This window comes from Danio rerio, chromosome 2, assembly GCF_049306965.1.
Source record: "Danio rerio strain Tuebingen ecotype United States chromosome 2, GRCz12tu, whole genome shotgun sequence".
Taxonomy (NCBI): domain Eukaryota; kingdom Metazoa; phylum Chordata; class Actinopteri; order Cypriniformes; family Danionidae; genus Danio; species Danio rerio.
This window is the reverse complement of record NC_133177.1, coordinates 50,679,852-50,698,476: the sequence shown is the minus strand read 5'-3', so window position 1 is coordinate 50,698,476 and position 18,625 is coordinate 50,679,852. Positions and strand designations below refer to the sequence as shown.

Genomic DNA, 18,625 nt, shown 5'->3' with positions numbered 1-18,625 from the left:
TCACCTGTTTTCTTTTGCTTAGTTATTTTTGTTAATATGGTTTAAATATAATTTTTACAATAATACTGCTTTAATATGATATTAACTTCCAATTTATGTGTAGTTAACTGATGATCTGGGACCCTTAACCAGGACAGACTGCTACATGTTTTAGATGCATGAAAATAATTCTTTTTTAAATCTCAAAAAAAAAAAAAAAAAAAAAGCCAAAAATTGTCAGCAAATTTCGTCTGGCCCTAGTCATTAGTTTGTATATGAATGGGGAATTTACAGTACTAGGGATTTTAAAGGTGTAGTTTGGGTCATCATTTATTCTCTCTGGTGTTGTTTTAATGGCATTTGTCCTTTTTAAATCCTCAAGATATGTACTTTAGCATATGTTTTACTGCAGTTTATATGTAGATAGTCTGTTTAAATTTGAACACTGTCTTTGAAAGAAATCTTTCCTACTGTTAAAAATTGTAATTTAAACTGCTACTGTCAAAAATGTAAACTCCAACAGTCAGAAATGTTCTTTTAAACTACAACTGTCACAAAACTGTGCTGTTGCCTCACAGCAAGAAGGTCGCTGGTTCGAACCTCGGCTTAGTTGGCGTTTCTCTGTGGAGTTTGCATGTGCTCCCCCTGCGTTCGCGTGGGTTTTCTCCGGGTGCTCCGGTTCCCCCCACAGTCCAAAGACATGTGGTACAGGTGAATTGGGTAAGCTAAATTGTCTGTAGTGTGTGTGAATGTGTGTGTGTGTGTGGATGTTTCCCAGAGATGGATTGCGGCTGGAAGGGCATCCGCTGCATAAAAACTTGCTGGGTAAGTTGGTGGTTCATTCCGCTGTGGCAACCCCGGATTAATAAAGGGAATAAGCTGACAAGAAAATTAATGTTAAATTAAAATCCATATTTTAACTCGCAACTGTCAAAAAAAAATCTAATTTCAACTTTAAAAAATTCAAATTTAAACTGCAACTGTTAAAAAAATACTCGATGTTATTTTAAACTCACAAAATTCAAACTCCTAGTCAAAAATACAAATTCAACGTTCAATCTAATTCCAACTGTTAAAAGTCCATCCATCCATCCATCCATCCATCCATCAAATGAAGGCTACGGGACAGTAAAAAGTCAGCAAACGTCCTTTTCACACTCATGACATTTACAGGGACATTTTTGACAAATTAAGGATTATTTTTTGATTCTTTGGAAAAACACCAAATTAATACCACAAAAAAATAAAAAAAATTATTGGTGTCTATAATTTGTAATCGAATACATTTGTCTCACTTATCTCCGTATGGACATTTGTCTGGCATGTTCAGTTTGCTCGGTAGGGAGCGATCGGGTTTGAGTCTGGTCTAACACAAGTTCACCAAAAAATAGAAAGCGATGTAAAATCAACAAAAGACAGCCATTTGCATTCATTCATTTTCTTGTCAACTTAGTCCCTTTATTAATCTGGGGTCGCCACCGTGAAATGAACCGCCAACTTATCCAGCACGTTTTTACACAGTGGATGCCCTTCCAGCCGCAACCCATCTCTGGGAAACAACCACAGACACTCATTCTCACACACACTCATACACTAGAGACAATTTAGCCTACCCAATTCACATGTACCGCATGTCTTTGGATTGTGGGGAAAACCGGAACACCCAGAGGATACCCTATTGAATGCAGGGAGAACATGCAAACTCTACACAGAAACGCAAACTGAGTCGAGGATCAAACCAGCAACCTTCTTGCTGTGAGGCAACAGCACTACCTACTGCGCCACTGCTTCAACCCCAGCATTTGCATATTATTTTAAATAAACTATTCAGATGGCACTCTGTGGCGCGAAAGAATATGGCAGTTGAAAGTAACGCACACCAGATGCACACATTCGCATGTTATTTAAAATATTGAGATGGCACTATGTGGCAGAAAATTGAACAGTGTCCTGAGTCGTAGCTGGGCGCTGTGGACAGCCGCCGACTTGCAGCTCCGGTGTTCGTACCCTGATAGAAATCTGTTTAGAATTTAAAATGCATGGCGTAGCGTGGCGCTGAGTGGCCATCCCTTGTGCGAGCCCTTTTAGTAACTTATTTCAAATTTTCAAACATGTAGACAGCGCCCCCTAGTGGATTTGTAAACTGAAACATGCAATGAAAGGGACCTGGAACTTATTTTGCATTTAAGATGTAAGCTGAGGCACATATTTCCAGCAGATACTAAATATTTGCTTTTAAAGGTTTTTTTTTTTTTTTTTTTTTTTTTGATTTTGTCCTTTTTTGCTTTTATAAATTGGCAAAATGAGCATTTAAACATTCATTATATTTTTATATTTGAACTTGTTGATCTCACATTAGGTTGCTGCTTTTTGATAGATGTGATTTGAGAATGCATTAAAAAAAATAAGGTTTGTCAGCGCAATAGCCTAGTGGTTAGCATGCTGACACATGGTGCAGTAGCACTTCAGGGCATCCCGAGTTTGAAATTTCCCGTCCCTACCCCTTTCTCTCTCCCACTCCGCTTCTTGTCTGAAACACTTTCCTATCCACCTAAGAAAGGCAAAAAGGCCAAAAATAAATCTTTAAAAAAAAAAATTTAAAATAAGGTTTGGCGAAGCAGTGGCGCAGTAGGTAGTGCTGTCGCTTCACAGCAAGAAGGTCACTGGTTCGAGCCTCAGCTCAGTTGGCGTTTCTGTGTGGAGTTTGCATGTTCTCCCTGCTTTTGCGTGGGTTTCCAGGAAAAAAAAAAACGGGTGTTTTGATTTCCCCCACAGTCCAAAGACATGCGGTACAGGTGAATCGGGTAGGCTAAATTGTCCGTAGTGTATGAGTGTTTGTGTGTGAATGTTTCCCAGAGATTGGTTGCGGCTGGAAGGGTATCCGCTGCGTAAAAACTTGCTGGATAAGTTGGCGGTTCATTCCGCTGGGGCGACCCCGGATTAATAAAGGGACTAAGCCGACAAGAAAATGAATGAATGAATAAATAAGGTTTGAGTTTCCCCCAGTGGCTATTATTAAACCAACCAAACAAACAAACAAACAAACTCAACACAGGTGAGTGGGCTTGCCAAACCACCTATAGAAACAATACAGGTTTTGAAACTCTTTCAAAAATAAAAGTCTCTAATATGATAAAAAATACAAAATTTTAATCCTGGCTTTCCTGAAAACCTATGCAAATGTGGGGATATTTAACTAGATAGCATTTGGTGTAATTAACAGAGAAAGCTCAATGACATATTTTAGTTAAACATTTCACCTATTCACCTGCCCTGTCTCGCCTTAACAGTGTGTTTCTTATCGCTGCAGGTAACCTGCAGTGAAAGTCAAGCGTACCACCGTCCAGCTTGAACTTTTGCAAGTAAGCAAGCGCTTCATTGACACGCCAGGGCAGATTCCTCAAGCATTCGGGACGAGTGCCGGTGTGAAAGAATGCCTCCATTGAGACCGCAGCCTCTCTTTGAGGTCCAGTTGGGCTTAAAATGTTTAAGACCAGAGAAGGATTAGAGAACAAAAAGATCCTTCTCTGTCATCAAAGAGGATCTTCTCCTGGACTCATCTAAGCGCTCTCCACGCCTGCCTGCAGGTCTGAGCGATGGCCAAGAGAGGAGAGTAGCAGAGCGAGAGGAGGGGTGCACATTTCAAAGGTAATCTTTAACTCTAAGCCTGGCAGACTGGCTGGGACGGGACTCCCTCCTCCCAGTCTGAGCCAGCATGCTGTCCATCCCTCCCAGTGGGTTCACCATTCCCCCTGTCGCCTGCTTTCTTCCTGGCCTTTTGTTCTGAGGGCACTCAAGTGGCTGTATTCATGGCCCGGGCCTGAGTCGAGGAGAGCCCAGCATTTTTTTTTTTTGCATGACCTCGAAAGGGGTGCAACTTTAACTTAGAGTCTCTTCCTAAAACAACACTCTCTTGAAACAAATGCCTGCTTTGTCCCAGCAGTTCTTTCAGGGCTGTTGTTGGTAGGCTATTAACACAAAAAGAGGGCAATCCAGGAGAGTGAAGGGACGCTGTGGTCAAGCGACATGATCCCAAAAACAGATATGGCTTGTGTTGGCGTATGTTGATCAGCTCTGAAAGTGCACACACTTTTTTGTTTGATTAAACTCCCAAATGGTTGTCTCTTGAGAACAGGTTTGTTGATTGTTGGCTTTTGTGAAAAGATTCAGAGGCATTAGCGGGGATTTATTGATTGCGTTTGGTCATTTGTGTTTGCTTAAATCCTTTTCTTTCATGCTCTAATTCACTGTTTGGTTATAAATGGAGAAAAGTCAGCGCACACTCAAAAATCAAAAAAAAGAGACAGGACAGATGAAGCGACTAGGCTAAATTGCCAAAATATTATAATGTTAAAACATTAACAAAACAAAACATTTCCACACTGTAAAACCCAACAGTCTACTTTATCAATGAAATGAGTGTATTAACTCTAGTGTTTCCTCTAGGATTTTTTCCAGTTGTGGTGGCAGGCCTTTTGTACACAGATCTACCAACTACCTGTGGTGTTGAGGCTACAAATGTCGTGAGTGCAGTATCGAGATCGCATTATTGTAATAGCCTTCGAGCATGCAAATCTCTTTCCTCTGTTCCTCTGTTTCCTCTGTTCACGCACAAAACTACTTGCACGCCCCCTCAAATATATGCTGCTCAAGTGCAGATCTTCTTGTGGGCCCACAAATAAATGCTGCTGAAGTGCGATTTAGTGCGTTTATGTAACGAGTATGTCTCCAACATTTATTAGATTTGCTAGGAATATTTATGAATGTCTCCAATATACTTACAGAGCGGTATTAATGCGTGCTAAAGTAAAGTGAAATGGCTATACGTTGTGTTTGCTGGCCTTACGCATCACGCACCTCTCAGTCAGTCAGCCAGTCAGTCAGCACGTAACCTTAAAGGGTTAAACAAATGACGCACAGCACTACTAAAAAGTTTGCGCTGTTATAATTCACTTACCTTTTAATGTGTTTTGATGCAATTATCACCCGCTTATAAATAAAACAAAAACCACACGACTGAATGTTGTAATGTAAAGCTGTAATGTAGCCGTGGCGGGATCAAATTTGGCATGGCGCCCCGCCATGGAAGAATGAATATAGCAGAAACCATGAACTCAATTTAATTCTACTCATTTAAAAAGTTTTGAATTCAGTGTTGAAGGTAAAAAGTTGATTAAATACCTAATTACTTCAACTTAAATGTAGTAAGTTCACAGTACTCGTATAGATTTGTTTTTTTTTACTCAAATGGTTTGTTGCAATTGGTTTCCTCAAACGGTTTAAGTTAACTTAAATTATTGGGTTTTACAGTACTCAGTTGATTTGAGTTCTCCTCATTCATTGGGTTTTACTGTGCTCAAATTACTTCATTTACCCAAATGGATTCAGTTCACAGTACTCATTAGAATTAGTTTTTAAACTTAAATGGTTTGTTGCATTTGGTTTTCGCAAATGGTTTGAGTTACCTTTACAGTTTACACTGCAGGAAATCAAACTCATTACCTGACTGTGACTATCAGTTGACTGTACATTGTAAGTTTTACTCTAGCTTAGTGTCAAAATTCTGCCTGTACATGTTCCGTATATACATTCATATCTTTTAAGACCTGGGTTGTTGATTGTTAGCTTTTGTAAAAAGTTTTACAGGCATTGGCGAGGGTTTTTAGATTGATTGTAATACTTTTCTTTCAGGCCATCGAGTATCCAATAGTCAACATTTGAAGTGGATCAAAAATAAATAAATCTAAATTCTCTCTAGAAAAGAATGGTTGTTGTTCAATAGTTTTAGGACAAATTTGATGAAAGGTTTTGGTCCACTTTAAATTTTGAGTACTGTGTATATACAGTAAATGTTCAGACAGGACATTTAAGCATGCATTTCACAGACAACTAGAGTAAAACATACAGTGCATTATTAAATCAACTGGTAGCAACACTCTGCAATGTGTTGGATTTCCCGGAAGTGTTTTTTGCAAGCACTAGTAGTACGTCAACGAAGAATAAGGTGAATCCTTTTTGTGGTAAATGCATATATGCTACTGAGCTTGAGTTTGGTTTTGATGAGGGTTTTTAAATGTTCTTAAGCAAATATAATACATCACATTAAAATGCTTGTAATTCAACCTGTTATTTTACAGTAAATTTCTGTAATTTAACTGCCATTATTTTAATTTTTCTCCGGCACACCAGCTGCCGGAAATAAACTGTAAAATTACAAATTTCTTTTACAGTGCGAATATATAATTATCTATTTTTTGATAATTTACTCACTATCACGTCATCAAGGTACAATGTTGTTGATTTTTGTACATTAAACGGTATTTTACTGTAATATGAACTGTATTTTACTGTAGGACAGTAATGCAGTATGTGACTTTAAAGTTGCATTGTGAAAATGACTATATTTTACAAAAACGATACACATACAATTCTGTAACATGAACATACAGCAAGATAAATGCTGCTTTAAATGTAAATACAGTATTTTTGCTGTAATTGACTTTACAGTAAAGCGAACTGCCACACATATAGCTTTAACTTTTGAGTTTTTCTTAGTTTCTTCTCATTAGCTTACAATAAAAAAGTTTCAGTTTATACATAAAGTGGATATTTAAATTCATAATTTTAATTTCAACTTTGAACTCTTCAACTTTACCCTGTTAAACTGATAAGAAAACAGACTAATCCAGCAGTGTATCTATACTTTAATTCTGTAGATTAATAGCTGACAGGGAAATGACATGCGTACAATATTTCTGAAAACTGACTGTGTGTCTAAGTGCTCTACATCTAAGAAAAAGTTGAGCCTGAATCAATATGATCCATTAGACATTTGAAAACGCACCGTAACATGCGATATTGACAGGGGATGCACCCTTCATTAACCTTGTGAAGAACTAATGGAGTGTGTGCTTGTGTGAGTGAGTGATGATCCACTGTTCCTACTGGTTCACAGTTTGGATTCAGTTAGACTTTAGAAAGATGTTGTTAAACTAATTAATGAACATGCATTAAACCTGTAAAACTGGGAAATTTTATTACAATTTAAAGGTCCTGTGAAGTGCTTTGGGTGTGCACTTTTGTTCAGTGTTTGACAAAATCTCAACCAAAACATGAAGAGAAGGCAGGACACAGAGTAGCTCCTCCCCTTTGCCAGTGAGAGTGATTGAGCTCAAGTTTTCAGGTGAAAAGCAAATGAGAAGCATCTTAAAAGGGCGGGTCATGTCAGATACTAGAGAGCGTTTGATTGGTCAAGATTCGACAAGAAATGAAAAGTATGAGATGTAAATAAAATCGTTAATGCATTTAGGCGTAAGTGACACTATAAGCTTTGTTTATATCAGTTTTATATCTTCTAAATGCAAATTTTGTCACTGTTTTTTTGGGCACACTAGCTTATAGATATCCTAAAAACTATTAATATTGATACTAACATCTAAAAAGCTTTATTTTAATTCCACAGGACCTTTAAAATGACAGTTTTACCTACTGATTGTAGTTTAAAGCAATTTAATCTTTGATTTAAAGCTGATTAAAACAACATAGGCTCATTCTGAAAACATAGCCCTATATACATTTCTGGAGATTACGAATTATGTAGCCAGAGGTATGTGTGGCTGCATTTCCTTTCTTAAAAACAAATGCTACTGGGTGGTATGACGCCGTTCCTTTTTGCGCTTAACAGCTGACCGCTTTCCTCAGTATTGGCGGCTTTCCCGCTGTTACCAGTTTGTCCAGTTGCTCGTCATGACAGACTTAAAACGCTGGGAAGAGTTGACCACGACGATGGGGTTTGAGTCCAGCAAAGCACAGACTCTAGAGAGCGGATAAGACTAAAACAGAGGCCAAAAATAAAAAAAACAAGCAAATAACTGCGTGAGAATGTGGTAATATCTGTAAACGTGGTAAAAATCAGATGAGGGCTTTCTTTTTCTGGATTGTTGGTTGTGTTTAGAGAAGGGGGTGGGCAGGTCAGTTGATCATTTAGTCAGTTATTCAGTCAGTCAGTCGACAGCGGCCTCTAGTGGATGCAAGCACAAAAGCACAAACTGCAAAAAAAACATACCTCCTGGGACGTATTTGGCACTCTTTAGAAATGTATAAAGGTGTACAATTTCAGAATGAGTCTGGGTTGGAGAAAAAATGCATTTAATTATATTATTCAATGAAACATTGAATGGATCAAAATTGAAATAAAGATATTTATCATGTTTATTAATAATATTATCAAACAATTTAAATAAAGTCTTTTTAAATAAAGAAAACTATCTTCACCAATCGATAATTAAAGTCAAATTTATTATAATTTCCACCAAACTATACAGGACAGAAAATGTTTCAACACTTATATAAATCATTAGAGAATACCAATTATATTTTAACATAATATTAAACTGGCCACTTTATTAGGTACACCTGTCCAACTTCTAGTTAACGCAAATTTCTCATCAGCCAATCACATGGCAACAAGTCAATGCATTTAGGCATGTAGACATGGTCAAGAATATCTTCTGCAGTTTAAACCGAGCATCAGAATGGGAAAGAAAGGTGATTTAAGTGACTTTGAATGTGGCATGGTTGTTGGTGCAAGACGGGCTGGTCTGAGTATTTCAGAAACTGCTGATCTACTGGGATTTAACAGGTTAACAGAGAACACATCGATCGCTGAGGTGGATGGGCTATGGCAGCAGAAGACCACATTGGGTTCCACTCCTGTCAGCTAAGAACAGGAAACTGAGGCTACAATTCGCACAGGCTCACCAAAATTGGACAATACAAGATTGGAAAAACATTGCCTGGTTTGATGAGTCTCGATTTCTGTTGCGACATTCGGATGGTCGGGTCAGAATTTGGCATCACAGGCATGAAAGCATGGATCCATCCTGCCTTGAATCAACGGTTCAGGCTGGTGTTGGTGGTGTAATGGTGTGGGGGATATTTTCTTGGCACACTTTGGGCCTATTAGTACCAAATGAGCATCATGTCAACACTACAGCCTACCTGAGTATTGTTGCTGACCATGTCTATCACTTTATGAACACAATATACCCATCTTCTAATAGCTACTTCCAACAGGATAACACACCATCTCATTGAGCGTAAATCATCTCAGATTGGTTTCTGGAACATGACAAGAAGTTCACTGTACTTAAATGGGCCCCACAGTCACCAGAACTAAATCCAATAGAGCACCCTTGGGATGTTGAAATGTGAGATTCACATCATGCATGGGTAGCCAACAAATCTGCTGCAACTGTGTGATGCTATCATCTTAATATGGACCCAAATCTCAGAGGAATATTTCCAGTACCTTGTTGAATCTATGCCACATAGGATTAAGGTTGTTCTAAAGGCAAAAGAGGGCCCGACCTGGTATCAGTAAGGTGTACCTAATAAAGTGGCCGGTGAGAATATATAAAAGCATTTGATTTCAGAAGAAGCATGTGATGAGGACATGAAAAACATGATTTGATTTTAAAATATTACTGTCTTAATTGTAATTTTGACAAAATAAATGCATCCTCTATGAAGAAAATATACTTTTAAAAAACCATGAAAAAAAATCTTGATGCAAGAATTGTGGTTGTTAATTTATCTGCATGCCAAACTTGTTGTAGACATATGCGTTCACTTTGCAATATGTAGATATAATGGACAGCAGCTTCAGTTATATTTACAACTAATGGTGCTACATTTTAGAAATGTATAAAGTGTAGTGGTGTTGTGCATGTTTTCAGTGTGAGAACGTCTTTAACGACGCTGTTTCTGCTGTTTTGCAGCAGTTCTGTGGGGTAAAAACCAGGACACAGAGATTGACAATCTAATGTGATCCAGACATTAAGACACAAAACTGATGCATTTGGGCCTCTGTGGGAATGTTGACTGGAATGTTTTGTTCTGGAAACGACAAATGTATTTGGACAGATAGCTCTCTTTTTTTTTTTTTGTGGTGTCATTTAGAAATTAAGTAAAGACGTGGTATAAGCCTCTATTGGCTTGTTACCATGCAGCTAATTCCAAACATAGATGGATGTTGGACAGTCTGGAAAAGATTTATTTTATTTTATTTTCATTTTATTTATTTACTTGTTTTTTTTTATTTTTAATTTAATTTGTTAGTTTTATTAATTTAATTAAATGTAATTTTAATAAGGTTGAATTATTTCACATTTAATTGAATTGTTCACATTTCATCTTCTATGGCTCTAAGTTCACATTATGGTATGAGAACCTAATCATTAATTTTTTTTTATTCTTATTGATTTTACTAACAACCAGGGTCCAATTGTCCACATGAATAGTACTAAAGATTTTAACATTATTGATGATTATATTGAGTGCCCACTTTAAAGGAGTATGGGAATTTATGGTTCTTTTCAAGATCACGTAGTAGAGCATGTGTTTTTACTTTATCGTGCCTCAAGGGGGCGCTGTTGATTTATCTTTATTGTCAACGAAAGCAGTTCTATTAAAAATAGACAACTGTTGACGTTAGATAGCAATATTGATTTATATAATCCTTTGTAAAAAGTTTTTTTATTATTGTTTTTTTAAATGTTTGTTGTTGTTGTAAATCTCATCATCGTATAGCAGGCTACTTAATGAATGCATCTCATAGTACTTTCAAATATTTTAAAGCTAACTGCGTTCAGATGAAATGAAAATGTTGCACTGGATTATTCTTTAGGTGAAGGGAGCGTGCAGTCAGAGGTGTGAATCTGAGAGCAGGAGCTGTCCGACAACAGAGGTGCTGAAATTACAGCCACTCGCATGAAGATCCAGGTCTACTGACGTGCACCGACACAGCAGTCCAATTACTGGAATTACAGTAAAGGATTCTTTTAATTAATTATATATTTATTCATTTATTTTATTTATTCAGTCATTCATTTAATAATCATTTGACTTTTTATTTGCTTGTGTAAATGTTAGTTACAGTGCACTTCTTTAATAAAAACTTCTGATTAGCAAATTAATATGCATGTACAATAATATTTTAAGTTGTGGCTGGTTTATTTTTAGGGCTTCTTTTAATTTGTTAAACGTTATTGTTTTCATAGATGCAACACTAAAGCAGGCATAGCAAATACTAAGTCCCAATGTTAAAACAAAAATCAATTTAGACATCTTTACTAAAAGAGAATATTTTTAACCCTATTGGGTTCAACAGTATCGGCAAATTTGGTTTAATCAACCCAGCATTTCATAATCTTTAATATAGAATGCACAATAATAATAGTAATGTATATTGTTGTATAAATTATCATATCTGAATGATTTGTGAAGGATCATGCGACAGAAAACTGGCGTAAAAATGCTGAAAGTTGCGCGTTGGTTTAAAATCTACAGAAAATCGTTTTTTTAAATTGTTAAAATATTGTAATCTTAATTGAATTTTTAATCAAATTATTGCATCAATGTTGATCATAATTCTGCAAGAAATGTTAATGCTACATTGTAAAAAAATTCCACACAATTGTCCCAACACAAATCGATTAAATTAAAATAATTGTTTTATTTTTAATCCACTTCAATTTGTAAAAACAATTAATTAAAAAAAGTAGTTTGAACAAGCAGCAAAAGTAATATTTTCAGTGCACAAAGCGCCAAAAGCACTGCAGATAATTTCTTATTTGTTTTTGCGCCCTCTTGCGGACAGAAGAATATTGCAGGGAAAGCCGCTTTGAGAGGCGCGTGAATCTTCATGTCTCTCCGGCTTTACCACCTGCAGAGAGGAGCGCTACTGGTAGCCATGATCACCTGAGAGCAATAATGCCGGAGCTCAGGCCCCGGGGCCAAGGTTCACCGCGGGGGCAATAAACTCCTGTCCCCCTGCCATCATGTAAAGACATTACCGTGCCCTGCGGCCCTCACAACAAACACTCCATTTCCAAAAGCTCTCTGCCGCTTACTGGGTCGCTTTATTTACCCTGTGTCATGCAAAAGTCTTAATTTCCTTTGAATCCCAGTGCTGCTGTATTGCCTTGAGTTACTTACATTCATTACCACCGTTTAATTAGTACCATCAAACGCTTCACGGTTTACAGTGGCTCAATGTGACATTAGTCGAGACTGTTAAACTCATTAGCAAATACTGATAAGGGGGTAAAGGTGAGATGGCTGGAATTATTATTAGCGGAGAGAAACTGATAGGAAGATAAACAGTTAAGAAGCAGATCTTAATGCAAAATGGTTTAGCATTTAAAACGTATTATTATTATTATTATTATTATTATTATTATCATTAATAATATTAATATTATTATGTTTTCATTTTTAACCCCATATTATTTGGTAAAGCGTTTGGTTAATTCGGCCTCTGCAATAACAACAACAATAATAATAATAATAATAATAATAATAATAATAATAAACTAGTGAATAATAAGTAATAAAATTAGTAATAATGAGCAAGCAAACAAACGAATGCTTATCTAAAAATTGTTTCGGCTGTTCTTGGTAGCAAACGCGTTTAACATGAGAAGGAAACCGCTAACTACCTTCCCTTTATAGTTATTCTAATGGACCCGGGTAGTAAATAAAGTCATCACAACAGCAAGAGTCCATTGTGAAGAGCAGTATTATTGAGTAGTTTGTCACTTTACTGTAAGAGCGATGTGTTTCCCACAGCAGCTCGAGCGGTAAATATTTGCTTAAGCACATTCGGCTGTGCGTGGATTGGGAAGTTCTTGGGAAAAGTTGCATAATTCGAGCTGGTCCCATATATAAGCAGTGTTTATAAAATAAGAGTTGTGTTTATATATATCAAGCAATAACTATTTAATGTATTTTCATTCTTGAATGGTTCCATGAAGAATCTTAAACACTGGAACTTTTCCATTCCACAAAATAATTGCTTATAGTTTGCGAATTGACGGTCAGGGGGGGTCAACTTTTTTTTAGTAATGTTAGCCTAGTTTGTGTAATAGATGCTTCGGTCATTTGTGTATTTATATAAATGACATCTATTAAATAATTATATTTAAGTTTTCAATGTTTTGAGAGATATTTTGTGTATTCTGACCTACAGTATCCTCTGGTTAGCTTTTTCATTGGTTTATAGGTCAATCTGACTTTACCTTCAGGCTATACAAACACCTATGAGAAAACAGTCTTGTGAACACGATGTCTGCCAGTTTTAGACTTGAATGATTTATTGATAGTATATTGGTTGTATAAACCGTATAGGGAATGCATTTTTAATATGATATATTTAATTTATTAGCATTATTATTTAAAATACCGATCAGAGCGAACTATGTCCCAGAATTAAAAGGCTGACCCCTATACATTTCTTTTAGGGGGGATCAAGCATTAATTAGGGCGGTCAATCCCTAGCAAACCCCCTGTAATTCTTAACCTATTTATTGTGGAAAATATTTATTTTGAATAATCAAAAACAAACAAAGAAATAAAAATTACACTTAGAAAGGAACCAAAATTGTTTCTTTTATGGCAATGCTTCGAAAACCACCTTGTGTAGCAAAAACGCTTAGACGTTTTACATTCCACTATTTTGATTAGGCCTACTTTTTTTCCAAAAAGTTGCTACATATTTCAGTGTACCCTACCGTAAAAAAATATGTTATTTTACCTTTTTTTCAGGCAGCTGGGGTGCCGGTAAAAAACATTAAATAACGGTCGTTAATTACAAACATTTACTTTAAAATAACTGACGTTAAATTACAGAAATTTCCTATAATTTGAAATTTCCTGTAAATTTCTGTATTTTACACTCTGTTATTTACGGCAAATGTCTGCAATTTAACGGCTGTTTACGTTTTTTTTCACCCCCAGGTGCCGGAAAAAACGTAAAATAAAGCATTTTTACAGTGTAGACACGCATAAACACGCAAGTAAACACTTCACGCATGTTTCGTTGTGAATTATCTAATAACTTGAGTTATCATTCACATTGGATTGTTTTTACTTGATTTTCCACACTGTAAAAATTCCTGGTTGCCCTAATGTTTAAGCTGAATCAAATTAACCTTATGAGTCCATTGAACTCAAGTTGAACTGACTTAACACAGCTTGCATAACTTATTAAACCCAGTTAATCATGTTCTAACTTAATTTTATTAGTAACAATGACCTAAAACATATGCTGTTTGACTAATTGATCATATAATTTTTACAGTGTACATGATGAAGTTCAATTTGTAAGTATGTGCCATATTAAAAATGTTATTAGTTTTAATGGGCTGGAATGCGGTAATGTTATATTTACAGTTACAACATACATGTAAACCTCTTTCAAGACTGTAGGAAAGAGGGCCTCTTACATGTGAAGTTTGCGAGAAAGAGAGTTATAAATTGTTAAAGTTATAAATTGTGAGCAGAGGTGACCTGCAGCTGAGAGTGCACACATCAACCCTTCATTTCTGCAGTCACTTCGCTTCTGTTTCAGTCTGTCACTGCAGTCTCTCCTCAGAGCTGAAACATTGTTCTTGAGTTTAATCATTATGGCATTTTTTCTTCCTCCAGATTTCTATGAAACACATCCCAGGGTTGTTTGGTTTTAGAGTCTAAACCAAACCAGGGGCGCTTACATTTCTCCAGTGTGGCGTTTGCCTCTTTATTTATGATGTCTTTTCTTCCACCGATGTAGAAAATTTCTGACTTGGATTTTTCACTCCAGAATTGATTTGACACGGATATCCAGTATCCCTTTAAAGATAATCAAACTGAGTCTCTCCTCATTCCGCTTATATCCCCACTCACTTTATGACCATATCGAGTTACCACGAGCCTGTTGTGTGCAATCGACATTCTTCAAATCTGAAAACATTATTATAGTGTTTATTGCACTGTACGCGGTGGAAAAGAGCTCACGTTCGCCCTAAACGTTTGTTCATTGCAGGCTTTTCTGAGATATGAAATGCAAAGAATTAATTAAAGTTTGTTGTGCCAATGAGAGAGAGAGAGAGAGAGAAAGAGAGAGAGAGAGAGAGAGAGAGAGAAAGAGAAAGAGAGAAAGAGAGAGAGGGAGAGGGAGGCTGAAAATCCACTAGCACCCAGGCCAAATACAAAGAAGCAATTAGTAACAGTCATTGCTCCAAAAGTGTCCTACTGATACGAATACTTAAATTCAGAAATGCCATCAAGATGGCTTTGTCTAAATCTGAAAAATCATTTGTGTCATACAAGCCCTTGAGTCCGAGTCCATAGCAAACACTGGATGCAGACATAAAAAAATATTTATGAAATTATGTTCAGGTAACCGACAGTGTGCTTTGCTAAAACTTTTGACTTTTCTACACTGTAAATAAATCCTGCTTGTCTTAAAATTTTAAGCTGAATGAAATTAACCTTATCAGTCCGTTAAACTGACTTAACCGCTTGCGTAACTTATTAATTTAGTTAATCATGCTCTAACTTAATGTCATAAGTTACAATGACCTAAAGCATATGCTGTCAGGACTAATTGATCTTATAATTTTATGATTTAACCTTTCTACACCATGGAATGTTATTTTATATTAGTGCATAATATTTATTGCGTAGTAAAGAGCCGCTGCAACATTCTTCGGCAGTTGTGTTGCCCTACAAATCACAAACCACTTGTAGTAAACATGGTAAAGCTATAGGTTTATGACACGAGAAAATTAGAGTTGTTTTTATATACATTGCAAAATTAGACATTTGTTTTATATACAATTCATGAGAATAAGCGTCCTTTTTACGCAAGTAATTTTTTTTTACTTTCTGTTGTTATTGTTCTTTTTCTTATTTTACTTATTATTATTATTATTATTATTACTACTACTACTACTAAAAAAAGTAGTCTCTGCTACTACTACTTCTTTTATTACTGCTACTACTACTACTACTACTAGTAATAGTAGTATCGCCCGGTCTTCTCAAACAACCACGCGTCATTGTAATTTAATAGATTTTTTTTTACTGGTTAGTTCCTATTATTAATTGTATATCCACACTTACAACAACAAAACAAACTTTTTTTTCTTTACCATACTCCTATTTTTGTTGATATTTGAATATTTAACAAAAATATCAAATGTTATTTGTAAAGAGTTTTAAAGTAATTTAACATTTATGAAGATAGATAGATAGATAGATAGATAGATAGATAGATAGATAGATAGATAGATAGATAGATAGATAGATAGATAGATAGATCTCACGTGGGAAATTTCAGATATTAATTCGCAATAACATCACTTTTGATGTTTTGTCCCTCAGGCCAATCCGGCAGAAGCGGTCAGATGTCAATTAAAGTCAGCATGGGTGTCTGTGGCGCGGCTCTTGTTCTGAGGGCCGCCTGGCCTGTGGCGCGCGGGCTCCGCTCTCCACGCTGCTGCGCTAATCCGTTTATGGAGCACCTGGGACCGTGGTCGGCAATAACATGCGCTTATCCGTCGCCGCCGCGAAACATGCTCATCTGTGCATAGCAATGCGATAATGCTCACTTCCCGGGAGGACCAGAAGGCCACTTTACCCCTTGATTGAACTGTCGACGTCTCTGCGGGTTGATAACTCCGAGATGACAGTCAGCGTATTTGTCACATTAACCGACAAATCCGACAAAGCGTCATGATCCAGGTTTTTTAAAAGGGAATTTTGTTAAATTATTTTAACTCGTTTTAGGTACACTGTAAAAAAATGCAGGATTTCACACAATTCATTCATGTTGTCATAACACAAATCGAGTATAAAAAAAGTTGATTGAACATAAAACAATTAAGTTGTTCTCAAAATCCCAAGAGTTTTGTAGTTTCAGCTAATTTTAAATAAGCAGTTTTAACACGAAATCTTTTTTTTGTAAGAGTATATATTCGAAGTTCTGTTTGAACTATTGACAGTGTGAAGTTTTGTTCAGTTTGATTGATCAGGGGTCTCTGTGAATGAACGGGGCCTGTTTGACTGACGTGAGTTTCTCAATGAGAAAGAAAAGAAGCTTCAGAGACTGCAGGGAACAGAGGAGGAGCACGTGAGACGGAAAGAGAGAGAGTGAGAGAGAGAGAGAGAGAGAGAGAGAGAGAGAGAGAGAGAGAGAGAGAGAGAGAGAGAGAAATGTAGAGTAATGCAAGCGAATGAGTGGGATGGATGACTATATTGAATGTCTCTGCGTTATAAATAACGTTCTTCGCAATTGTGTTGGTCTCCACAGACAGCTTTTACGGCACTCTCGGCGTCATACCCTGCTGAGACCCCCGCAAGCTGCTCCTTTCATTCTGTAGAGACTCTACTGTCCACATGCATACAATAAATACCTCTGTGTTGTGCAGCTTTTGGGTTTTTACTTGAAATTCGGGGTTTGCATGGGATTCATGTTCGATGCAATAGATAGGCCCGTGGTTGTGGCAGAAGAAAGCAAAACGGTGGAACTTTCCAAACTTTGCGTCCAGCACTTTTTCAATGTTTCGGTTATATGGCACTCCTATCTCAGGTCATGGTGTCTCTTTTTTTATGAGTTGAAATATGTGCATATGATAAGCAAGACAGCCACATTTGCAACTTTTGGAGGGGCTTCCAGGAACAACGTTAAGATCCATTGTTTTATTAAGATCCATTGTACCAAACTACCATTGTTCTATTAAAATAAATATTTTAGAAGGTATTGAAGAAAACATCTGTATTATCTCAACACATCTTCCAATTTGCCCTGCGGCATCACAGTTTATGTCTGAAAGTGTTATCAGTGAAACATCCCCTTGAACTCCCGAGGTCACAACATAAGAAACTTTCAGGATTTAGACCAATCAGCAGGCTTTCCCAGGTCTTTGGATCCTCCCTCTTTGACCAATCACAGTCCTCGCTGGGCAGAAGGAGCCAACAACTCAACAACTGATAAAATGTTTCGCCACTGATCACCGTTTCAATCCACAACAACAAGTGTGTCAACAACAACGGAACCAAGCTTTGAGAGTGTTATCTTCCAAACCGCTTTGAGATAAACCACGATTGAAAACCTGGATATCCGTGAATAACTTCAGAGGACTGGAAGCGACGGTTTGACTTCTGAAGTTGACTTTTTGTTTTCGCCTGAAGACCTCAATACTTAGGCAGTCCACTGACACTTGACGACTAGCGCTTTCTCTTTGGATAACTTTTTCTATCAAGTGCTTCGTGCATCCTTTTTTCGTGCAGAGGAGATATGACCGCATTAGCGGGGGGCATTTCCAGGATGATGCGCCCCACGCCACCCCAAAACTACCCGAGAGGTGGCTATTCCTTGGAGGGTAAGGTGTTAGCTTGCTATAGCACAGCCTACTAGATACATCCGCAAAGTTGTTTTTTAAAGACCTATTTAATCTTATGGATATTTTATTGAAATGACATTACTGAAAATGACATTAATAAAATATTTAATTGTTTATAATTTATTTAGCATTTGTATATAATTAGTAAGTATATTTTAGTCAGTAGGCTAACACTGAAAAACTACATTTAGCTAATTATTTTGAAGCGTCAAAATTACTGAATTAGTTTTTTTTATTACATTGAAAGAAAATCAAGCTGAATCCAGAGAAAACTGCATAATGCAGTCGAAGTGAACTAGTTTTAGTTTAGATTTAGGAAGTCAATATTAGACGTACATTTTGTACAAAGCATTTATTATAAAATATCTTATTTTTAAAAACATTGTCAGTATTGACGTACTTAAGAAATATATTTTAAA

The 18,625-nt window shown here is 36.6% G+C and overlaps 1 protein-coding gene across 1 annotated transcript in view; it reads left to right on the top strand.

The window, feature by feature from the left end:
• The first annotated feature begins 17,824 nt into the window (after nucleotides 1-17,824).
• Nucleotides 17,825-18,625, top strand: part of pax3a (paired box 3a) — a 52,754-nt gene continuing 51,953 nt past the window's right edge. The window contains 1 exon segment of the mRNA NM_131277.1: nucleotides 17,825-18,185. Coding sequence (NP_571352.1) covers nucleotides 18,101-18,185 — 85 coding nt within the window. The 5' untranslated portion in view covers nucleotides 17,825-18,100.